Source organism: Theropithecus gelada, unplaced genomic scaffold, assembly GCF_003255815.1.
Source record: "Theropithecus gelada isolate Dixy unplaced genomic scaffold, Tgel_1.0 HiC_scaffold_243, whole genome shotgun sequence".
Lineage (NCBI taxonomy): Eukaryota > Metazoa > Chordata > Mammalia > Primates > Cercopithecidae > Theropithecus > Theropithecus gelada.
The window spans coordinates 622-11551 of record NW_020258895.1 but is presented as its reverse complement, the minus strand read 5'-3'; the positions used below and the strand labels follow the sequence as shown (position 1 = coordinate 11551).

The window sequence follows — 10930 nt, the reverse complement described above, 5'->3', positions numbered from 1 at the left end:
GCAAACATACGCAAATAAAACACAACCAGTATACTTTTAAATATGGCCGTGTTATGTTTTGATGATCAGATTTCATAAAGCCAGCAAGCTGGGCAATTCATGTATTTAGTTAAAAGCAAGATGTCTGAAGAGTATGATATAGGTGATTTAAAAGATTAATGAAAGTAATTACTTTTGTAAGTATACATTTAAAACGGAAGGGAATATATGACTCCCATTTGTGAAGTGAATCTATTTACTTGATTTTCTATGATGTTATGTTAATTTGACATTAAGAGGACACTTGAATATATTAACTTCTGTAGCTGTATTTCCTCCCTGGTTAAAAATACATGTCTATATTAAAATCAGACTTATTTTAGGGCTCTGAAATACTTATACTGCCAGAGTTTTTTCATTTGCTATCCTTCATAATTGAAGAGGACAGCACAGATCCAATCATTAACATGACCTATGCTCTTGGTTATTTTTCTAATAGCGGTGCTTAGATTGGGAGATCCCAGGTCTCCCAGGATAGCCCCAACTTTCTCTTTCAGTGAGACTTTCTGCAGATATTCTCAATTTACTCCACACTATTCAGCGTCCTACTCACAAGTTTTGAATTTGTAGCATGCCTTCTTTATTCCTCCATCTAAAATGTAGCTCCTTTCTCCCCCAGCCCTTCAAGGTTTGCTCCACTGTTACTTCTACATAAAACCTTTTGTGATTTTTCTTCATTCTGGGTGTAACTGTTTGTTCCCTCCTCCGACACTCCACAGAATTGAATTTGTATCATTGTGATAGAAAGGGCATGGGTTTTAGAGACCAAATCCAGTCTTTACTAACTTTTCTGAGCCCTGAACTCCTTGAGTCTTAATTTCCCTGCCTATCAAATTGAAATAATAATACCTTGCAGGGTTGTTGTGAGGAATAAATGAGAGAATGTGTGCAATAGGCCAACCACAGTATCTGGCACCTTTAGGTGCCTAAACATTTAGGCAACATAGTAACTGTTAGCTTCTTGCCATATGCTCTGCTTTCTTATCAAACATTGGTTTGCACTGTAGTAGTTTCTATATCTTATTTCCATCCCCTCCCCTTTGCCCAATCATGCCTTTCCAACTAAATCGGGAACTTTTTGAGGGCAAGAACCTGGTTTATTCACTATATGTTAATTCATTCACCTAATATCTATTCATTTTGTTTGGCAGTGTCTGTTTTAGGCACTGGATGACGTATAGGTGATGATATCCATCTTGACCTAGTACAGCTTGCTTGTCAGTGGTGAAAATGCATCAACATTTATGGTACAGTTATTGTATATAAGCTATGATAGAGCATGTGCAGGTGCCATGGGAGCCCTGAGGAGGCTCAACTCTCAGAATACATGTCTGTGGTATGGTAGAAGGTGATAGGGAGAAAGTAGCACTCAAACTGAGTCTTAAGGGATAAGTAGGAGTTTTCTAAGTGGAGCACAGAGAAAGCAGCATTATGGTTGTTAAAAACAGGCAGGACTTGAATCACAGAAAACACTAGGAAGTGATCCAGATCATATTGTTGGTGCTGAGCAAACATATTAACAATGAGAGTGGAAAGAAGGGACATATTGAAATAGGTTTACAGGGCTAATTTTAGCCTTTATAACCATGTGGAGGGTGAGGGGAAAGAGAAATTAACGGTAACTCCTGTGTGTGATCTACCAATCATGAGGCAGGTACTTGGTGTGGTTCTTAATTCATAGCAGATATCCAGTAAGTATTTGTTTAAATGACTTGGTATGTGCTAATTTCATCTGAAACTTCCAGGTCAAGCTCCCCTGAGGTCAGCCGTGCCTACTGGGGAGCACTAATGCTTGTTTTAGAATTCAGTAAGGTTAATTCTACATACATAATAGATCTTTAACTGTTATATAAGTGCTCTAACCAACTCAGGTCATTAAAATATTGTATCATGGATGGTTATTGTTAAAACACTTACTTTTTCTCTGTCATATTTTTATACTTTTTTTTGTGAAACCAAGTGAAGTAAACCATTTAGCAAATTCCGCCCTCTTAAAATCAAATATCCTGGAGTGAATGATGACATGCTTTACAAAGCACAGCATAATTCAACATATGAGGCTCCCTTCAAGCTGAAGAAAACTGAACGTGACAGTATAAATTTTGAAATTCACGAAGTCCCGGAGGGCACATAGAAATACTGGCAGAAAATAGAAAAAGTAAAAGCTTTTCTGAAGTCTCCTGGAAAAAATGATTGAGTCATCACAACATTCTTAGCACTGATAAGAGCACTGGAGAACTCGAGCCCTGTCCAATGTCAGCTACGCACAGAACAGCCAGGGTGCTCCCTCTTTCTCATCTTCCCCATTAAAAATTTGAAAAGGCTGTTTTGGAAACATTTTTATTAGCAATTGAGCAGTAGTTTCCATATTAAGAATGGCTTCTATTGCCTCCCCCTTTTTAATTTTTTACAAAATGAATTATGCCAGTGCCTCTACTTTTCCATGTAGATCTTTAGGTTTGTAACAATTTTTGATTCCTCTAGATGATCTCCAAATTGATTTAAATTTTTGTATTTTTTTAAAATTATACTTTAAGTTCTAGGGTACATGTGCACAGTGTGCAAGTTTAGTACATATGTATACATCTACCATGTTGGTTTGCTGCACCCATTAACTCGTCATTTACATTAGGTATATCTCCTAATGCTATCCCTCCCCCCTCCCACCTCCCGACAATAGGCCCCAGTGTGTGATGTTCCCCTTCCTGTGTCCAAGTGATCTCGTTGTTCAATTCCCACCTATGAGTGAGAACATGCGGTGTTTGGTTTTCTGTTCCTGCGATAGTTTGCTGAGAATGATGGTTTCCAGCTGCATCCATGTCCCTACAAAGGGCATGAACTCGTCCCTTTTTATGGCTGCATAGTATTCCATGGTTTATATGTGCCACATTTTCTTAATCCAGTCTGTCACTGATGGACATTTGAGTTGATTCCAAGTCTTTGCTATTGTGAATAGTGCCGTAATAAACATACGTGTGCATGTGTCTTTATAGCAGCATGATTTATAATCCTTTGGGCATATACCCAGTATTTCTAGTTCTAGATCCTTGAGGAATCGCCACACTGTTTTCCACAATGGTTGAACTAGTTTACAGTCCCACCAACAGTGTAAAAGTGTTCCTATTTCTCCACATCCTCTCCAGCACCTGTTGTTTCCTGACTTTTTAATGATCGCCATTCTAACTGGTGTGAGATGGTATCTCATTGTGGTTTTGATTTGCATTTCTCTGATGGCGAGTGATGATGAGCATTTTTTCATGTGTCTGTTGGCTGTATGAATGTCTTCTTGTGAGAAGTGTCTGTTCATATCCTTTGCCCGCTTTTCAATGGGGTTGTTTGTTTTTTTCTTGTAAATTTGTTTAAGTTCTTTATAGGTTCTGGATATTAGCCCTTTGTCAGATGAGTAGATTGCAAAAATTTTCTCCCATTCTGTAGGTTGCCTGTTCACTCTGATGGTAGTTTCTTTTGCTGTGCAGAAGTTCTTTAGTTTAATTAGATCCCATTTGTCAATTTTGGCTTTTGTTACCGTTGCTTTTGGTGTTTTAGACATGAAGTCTTTGCCCATGCCTATGTCCTGAATGGTATTACCTAGGTTTTCTTTATTTTTTTTTTAATTTAACATTTGCATAGCAGCTACTTTGTGCCAGGCACTGTTCTAAGCTGTTTTCAAACTGTAACTTGTTACTGCTCACTACAGCTCTATGATATCAATAATATTATTATCTCTGTCTTGCAAATGAGGCTACTGAGGCACAGAGAGGTTAAACAATTTGGCCTAGGTCACATAGCTGGCTTCATACATTCTGGCTTCAGCCCTGTGTTCTAACCACTGTACTGTACTGCTGCTTGAGTTTATTGTGCTGAACCCATTGTATTTTAGTGAGGATAGTACTGCAGTAAGTATGTCACTAAAGTATTATCCATGTGATAGGACTGTGGGTCAACCAATTGTTACAATCTACACTTTAGCCTATGTATAATATAATACTTGATTTTTAAAATTCTAGCATCATGTTCCTAATCCTTGCTCAGCTTGATCCCAAAGTATTTTCCACATTTTTTTTGGCCAGTTATTCCATATTATTCCATTTTTATCAATAGTGATATCCTTATTAAATTTCACTTCACCGGATTATTACACTTATGTTGATGCTCAATCACATCGCATTTGAGAATTGTCGTCAGTAAATTTAATAGCCCTGTTTTCTGTTCTGTCACCTGGGCGATTCATAAAAACGTTTACCAGATTAATTCCTGTGGTCTTTCAGATGATGTTCCTCCCCAGCTGGGTACCTCAGTAATATCCTTTTTTTCAGTGTACCCATCAAGTGGTTACATTATCCTGGCATCTAATTTGTGGGTTATGGAGTTGATGAGTCAGAGCTACAGACTCCTGAAGCTGGAGATACCAGCAAGTGGTGTGCTCAGGGCTGTTTTGGAAAAGAAGACTGGAGACAGGATTCTATGGGTTTCTTCATCTTTATTTTCTAAATCACAAGCTTAAGGAGCTTGAGAACCACTGAGATGCAATGTGTATTTTCTACTTAGTTTTGTTATGTCCCTTGCCACTACAGAACAGCTACATTCCTTTCAAGTGTTATTTACTTTTTTAGTTTGAGAAAAACGTTAAAAATCCAAAAAATGTAAATACAGATATATAACACATATCCAAATTTATCACCCAGATTTAACAACTGTTCATATTTTTCCAAATTTGACTCTACTCTTCCTTTTGCAGAAATAAAACACTGTAATTATAACTGAGGTCTCCTTTAGCCACCACTTCCAGTCTGGTCTCCCCTTCCTCAAGTCAATCACTATTATAAATTTAGTTTATAATTTTTTAATCCTTTTTTAATTGTAAAGCATAATTTTATTAAGAAAATCATTATTTCTATGATAAAATCAGAGATATTCTGATGGAAGAGGAATTTTTAAAAATTTTAGTCCTTATTTGTAATAAAAATAAAAACAACTCTGGGTCAAATGGTTTTTCTAGTTCTAGATCCTTGAGGAATCACCACACTGTCTTCCATAGTGGTTGAACTAGTTTACACTCCCACCAACACTGTAAAAGCGTTCCTATTTCTCCACATCCTCTCCAGCATCTGTTGTTTCCTGACTTTTTAATGATTGCTGTTCTAACTGGTGTGAGATGATATCTCATTGCGGTTTTGATTTTCATTTCTCTGATGACCAGTGATGATGAGCATTTTTTCATGTGTCTGTTGGCTGCATAAATGTCTTCTTTTGAGAAGTGTCTGTTCATATCCTTTGCCCACTTTTTGATGGGGTTGTTTGATTTTTTTCTTGTAAATTTAAGTTCTTTGTAGATTCTGGATATTAGCCCTATGTCAGATGGGTACATTGCAAAAATTTTCTCCCATTCTGTAGGTGAGCAAAGTATCACAAGGACAGAAAACCAAACACCGCATGTTCTCACTCATAGGTGGAAATTGAACAATGAGAACACTTGGACACAGGGCCGGGAACATCACACACCGGGGCCTGTCGTGGGGTGGGGGGATGGGGGAGGGATAGCATTAAGAGAAATACCTAATGTAAATGACGAGTTAATGGGTGCAGCAAACCAACATGGCACATGTATACTATATGTAACAAACCTGCACGTTGTGCACAAGTACCCTAGAACGGAAAGTATAATAATAATAATAATAACAACAACAATAATAATAAATAGGCCAGGTGCAGTGGTTCATGCCTGTAATCCCAGCACTTTGGAAGGCCAAGGCGGGTGAATCACGAAGTCAGGAGATGAGACCATCCTGACTCACACAGTGAAACCCCGTCTCTACTAAAAAATACAAAAAAAATTAGCTGGGCCTGTAGTCCCAGCTACTCAAGAGGCTGAGGCAGGAGAATGGCATGAACCTGGGAGGCGGAGCTTGCAGTGAGCTGAGATCCGGCCACTGTACTCCAGCCTGGGCGACAGAGCGAGACTCCATCTCAAAATAAATAAATAAACAAAACAACTCAAGATGAACTATTTCAATCGTATATTATCTTAACATGTTTAACATCATGTCCTAACCACTGAAACCTGCTCTCCTCTCTCTGGACCTTTCTAGTCAGCACCAGCTGCAGGTTTCTTACAGGGTTGTTATAAGCAACAGAGTGAAGAAGATACCCCCCAACTTTGTTCTTATTCAATTAGATTTAAAATGGTGTTTTGTTTTGTTTTGTTTTAGTTTTAGTTTTATAAAATGCCATTCCTTATTGTTTTAGCCAGAATCTTCAGATGAGGGCAACAGTGACAAATGAGCAGAAGAGGATGGGATGAGGGGCTTAAACTAGTAGTAAATTTATGTATTATGGGTGGCTCAGTTCACAACTTCGTTAGCTAATTTCTGTTAACTGAGGTGTACCTATGATGTTTTATGCAGGAAGAATTAAAAGTATTGCTAGAAGATCTAAGAATTATTTCTACGTTTTTCTTCATTCATTCAAACAGTCAACAGATATCTTAGGTTGAGTTCCCTAGCAGCAGAACCAGAGATGTAAATGTTGGTGGAAATGATTTAGAGGGACAGCTTCTAGGTGAAATCTGTAAGCAAGTGAAGGACTCAGGAAAAGGCCAATGAAAAGAGGTGGTTTAGCTAAAGGCTGGCCTCAGCCTCTTCGTAAGGAGTTCTGGAGCGTGAATGTTACTACTCAGTTACCCCATCTGAAGGCAAGAGCACCAGCCTTTTTCACCCTCATATCTCTAAGTTATTGATTTAGGGCTGCCCTGAGGGAGAAAGGGAGGCAGGCACCTGTGACCTCCCAAGCATTTCTGGGTGACGTAACCTCCATTAGTAGAAGAAAATTCTCTAGAGAAAAGTTTAGCTTTGAGCTTTCAGAAGTCAGCGCTGCAGTAGCTGGGGTATAGTTGCAGTTGGTAGTAAAGGAGATCTACTGCAACAAACCTTTACTGAGTTCCTCTTACGTCCATAGTACTGTTCTTGAGAATACAACAATGAACAGAATGACAGACAAGGTCACTGCTATCATGAAGCTTTCTTTCTAGTGGTGAGAAGATAGGCAATGAACAAATAATTTAATAAACAGGAAAATATCAATGCTATTAATAAAGTGAAAATGACATAAGCATTTTTAAAGGGTAATGTGGTAAGGAACAAATGGGAGACTACTTGAGGAGAACTCAAACATTGATATGTTTGGCAGCAATTATTATTTTCATAATTGTAGTTTATTTGTGGTGAGACATTCTGGCATTTCAGCAGCTTTGTCTGTTCTGGAGAGTCGGTAGCTGAATTGACCCAATGCAGATTTGATCTGTAAGCGAAGTAATAGCCAGCCTTTCACATTTACAGCAATTAGAGGGTTGTAAGAATTTTGTCAAGTGACAGTTTGGAATAGGACTGCAGCCAACAGCTCACGGCACCAAGCCAAGTTAAGGTCTCTCACTAGGGAAATAGAATCATTCGTGTCAGCATGCTTGTAGCGGTGAGAACCAGTCCATTGCTCATCTTTTCTTGACTGAACTATTGCAGTAGCCTCCTGGTTAAGAACTCAGCCTCTAATCTCTCCTTTCCATGCCTCACATGTTTCTACCAATAAAGCTGATTACTTTTTTTTTTTTTTTTATGTTGAAAAGATATATATATATATATTTAGAATTAGGCAGCTGGACTCAGTTTAGATGATCCCAATTTTGTTGGCAACATCCAAAGCATCGTAATCAGGAGCCAGTCGAACATACGCCTTTTTCTCTCCATCAGGCCGAATCAGGGTGTTGACCTTGGCCACATCAATGTCATAGAGCTTCTTCACAGCCTGTTTAATCTGGTGCTTGTTGGCTTTAACATCCACAATGAACACAAGTGTGTTGTTGTCTTCTATCTTCTTCATGGCAGACTCAGTAGTCAGCGGAAACTTGATGATAGCATAGTGGTCAAGCTTGTTTCTCCTGGGGGCGCTCTTCCGAGGATATTTGGGCTGCCTCCGGAGTCGCAGTGTCTTGGGCCGCCGGAAGGTGGGTGACGTGCGGATCTTCTTTTTTTTGTGGCTGTGGACACCTTTCAACACTGCCTTCTTGGCCTTTAAAGCCTTCGCTTTGGCTTCGGCTTTAGGGGGGGCAGGAGCTTCCTTCTTCGCTTTCGGCGCCATCTTGTGAAAAGGCTAAAGCTGATTACTTACTCTTCTGCTCAGAACCCTGCAATGACTCCCGTTGCCACTATCTGTTTCACTTGTCTTACTTCCACCTACCTTTCTCTCCCACATATGCATAAGCCATATGAGTTGCCTGTGGTTCTTAGGTATCACATACCATATCTATTACTCCCCAACTTGTTCCATGCAGCTCTTGTTGCCTGGAATTCCCTGTCAAGTCTACCCGGCAAACTCATACTTTATCTTCAAAATGAAAATCAAAGTGTTTTCCTGTAAGAAAATATCTTAGATCCTTCCCTCTTGTTTTCCACAAGCAGATGTTGGTTCCTTTCTTTGTGCCACCATAACCATAAAGTGGGGTGCAAAAGAGCCTATGTTTGATAAATGAGATTGAAAAATGCGTATTGAGCTACACGGAATGCAGTCAGTATTGCACTTCTTCCATTTGGATCTCCTGTCTTTGTGAGTTCTTTTTCAGAGATGCTAGGCATTGAAACAAAGTAGCAAAGTAAGCTGAAGTTAGGAGGAGACCCTTAAATCACACAATAATAAAGTGTATCAATAACATTGCTCTTCCCAAAATATCCTCCTTTAATTTTTAATGAGAACAAAAAGGGTTTTTCTTTAATAACCAATAAAATCCAAGAGTGTTTTTAAGGTGGTGTTTTTCACTTTTAGCTCATTGTTTTTTGTTTCTATTTTTGTATGTTTTGGAATGTGTCTTCTTAAAAACTTTCGTTAATGGTTAAGTTTCAAGCCACTGACCTAGAACAGGCTCTGGTATTGTACCTGTCATTTTTTTATAACAATTACATATTCCCATCTCTGTCTCCTTTGCTAAACAGAGAGATCTCCTTAAGGGCAGGTATATATCTTTGAACTTCCTACTTCCAGCATAATACCTGGAGTATAGTGGATGTTTGATAAACATTTGTTAAACAAATGAATGAATGTAATGTCTCTTCCCTTCCATCCATCTTTGAAACATCCATTTAGAGAATCTTCTCCAATCCAGTCTCTGAAATGGATAGATGATTGGTTCTCTGATGGCTTCGTATTTTCCGTGAAATGAAGGTCAGACTCTTCAGAATGGCAACGAAGACTGTACACTCTGGACTTAGCCTGCCTGTCTAACTCTGTGTCCTTCCGTGCAACTGTATCCTAGACATGCTGGGTAACTAAGTATAGCCTTAAACTTCTCTTGCATCCCCCAACTTCTACATGCTTGTTCCTCTGCCTAGACATACTTTCTACTCATTCCTGCCAGTTAAAATCAAATTTCATAATCAGGACTCTGTTCTTTTCCATCAGGATTAATTGCCTTCTCTTCTGTATCCCCACTGCACTTTGTTTTGTTTTCTGTTACAGCCCTTGTCATCTTTTGACATGAATTTAATTTAATTGCCTTATATCTATCACCCTGTCTGTCATGTGAGCTCCCCGAGGTTGGGGTCTGTGAACTATTCATTCTATAAACCATGCCTAATAACCTGCTTTGCACACTGGAAATGTATAAATATAATTCATTTTATAATTAGTATTTAATACACTCATGTGTTTATTCTTTGGCTAACCATTTTTTGCATGCTTACAATGTTGAAGGCATAATGATAGACACAAGGTATATGTAAAAAAATGTTATACCCTTGTCTGTAGGCAGTATATGTCTTGTGAAGGAGATACTCATGTGAACAACTGAAAAGTTTCTTAAGTGTAAAGTGCTTCCTATAGAACAATAGTTCAGCTGGGAGGATAACAGTGAGAAATAAGGAATGCTTCTAAGAGGAGGTGACATTTGAGCTAAATGTTTAAGGAATGGGCCTTAACCGTTTGTCATAAAAAGCGGGGGAAAGGGAAGAGAAAACTTTCCAGAAAGGAGAAAAGGTGCACACAAATAAACCCGGTGTGTAAGGAACTTCTAATAGCTCAGTATGGCCTCACGGTACATGATTGAAGTATCTGAAATGCATCCATCTCAGCAAGCATTGGGAACACCTACTACATGCTGGTTACTTTTCTAAGTGTGAGTGATAACATCAGTGAACAAGTACTAAAAAGGCCAGTCTTCATGTTTATCTATAGTTGCTGGTGAGAGGGAGAATGAGATCATTAAAATATGTAGTACATCAGATAGTGATAAGTGTTATGGGGGAAAATAAAGCAGGGAAGGGGGCCAGAGCAGAGATTACAGTTTTAATAGGTTGATCAGGCAAGGCCTCGCTGGGAAGGTTGACATTTGAGTAGCACTGGACAGTAGCCTATTTCCAGTGTTTTGCCTCTGTAAACATGCCTATTTTTTTCTAAGTTGACCCACGTATTAAGTATTTTGTTTTGGTGTGGTTTTGAAGACGTTTTGGCTAATCTTAAATAAATTGCAGTGATACCTAAACTCGGATGAGAAAACGGGACAAATGAACCACATCCTCATGTTCATCCTGAAAGAGTAGAAGAGATTTCCTAGGAGATGAGGAACTTTTTGGTCCCACATGATGTAAGCTATGTGATATCTTTAAAAGGTGCCATTGTTGAAATGCCTACCGGCAGGAGTCAGAAAATGCTGCACATACCTCCTTCTTGGCATCATTCTGGAGGCTCTAGATGGGGATCACTCTGACACAGTGCGTAAAGTGAAAAAACTGATTGCACTTATACCAAGATATAATGAAGTCCAAGATATAATGTGGTTGATACTAGAACAGAAAAATGCGTGCAGATGCTGAACTTGCTCTGCAGCGTCAGCCGTCTTCAGTTCAACTCA

The 10930-nt window shown here is 38.9% G+C and overlaps 1 protein-coding gene across 1 annotated transcript; it reads right to left on the bottom strand.

The window, feature by feature from the left end:
• Positions 1-7630: 7630 nt before the first annotated feature.
• On the bottom strand, positions 7631-8179 carry LOC112617553 (60S ribosomal protein L23a). Its single transcript, XM_025374300.1, has one exon. It carries the CDS (start codon positions 8167-8169, stop codon positions 7699-7701), a length of 471 nt encoding a protein of 156 aa, XP_025230085.1. The 5' UTR covers positions 8170-8179; the 3' UTR covers positions 7631-7698.
• Positions 8180-10930: the final 2751 nt, after the last annotated feature.

Coding starts and splice junctions, on each gene's coding strand:
- LOC112617553 (XM_025374300.1), bottom strand. CDS start 8,169: ATGGCGCCGAAAGCGAAGAAGGAAGCTCCTGCCCCCCCTAAAGCCGAA.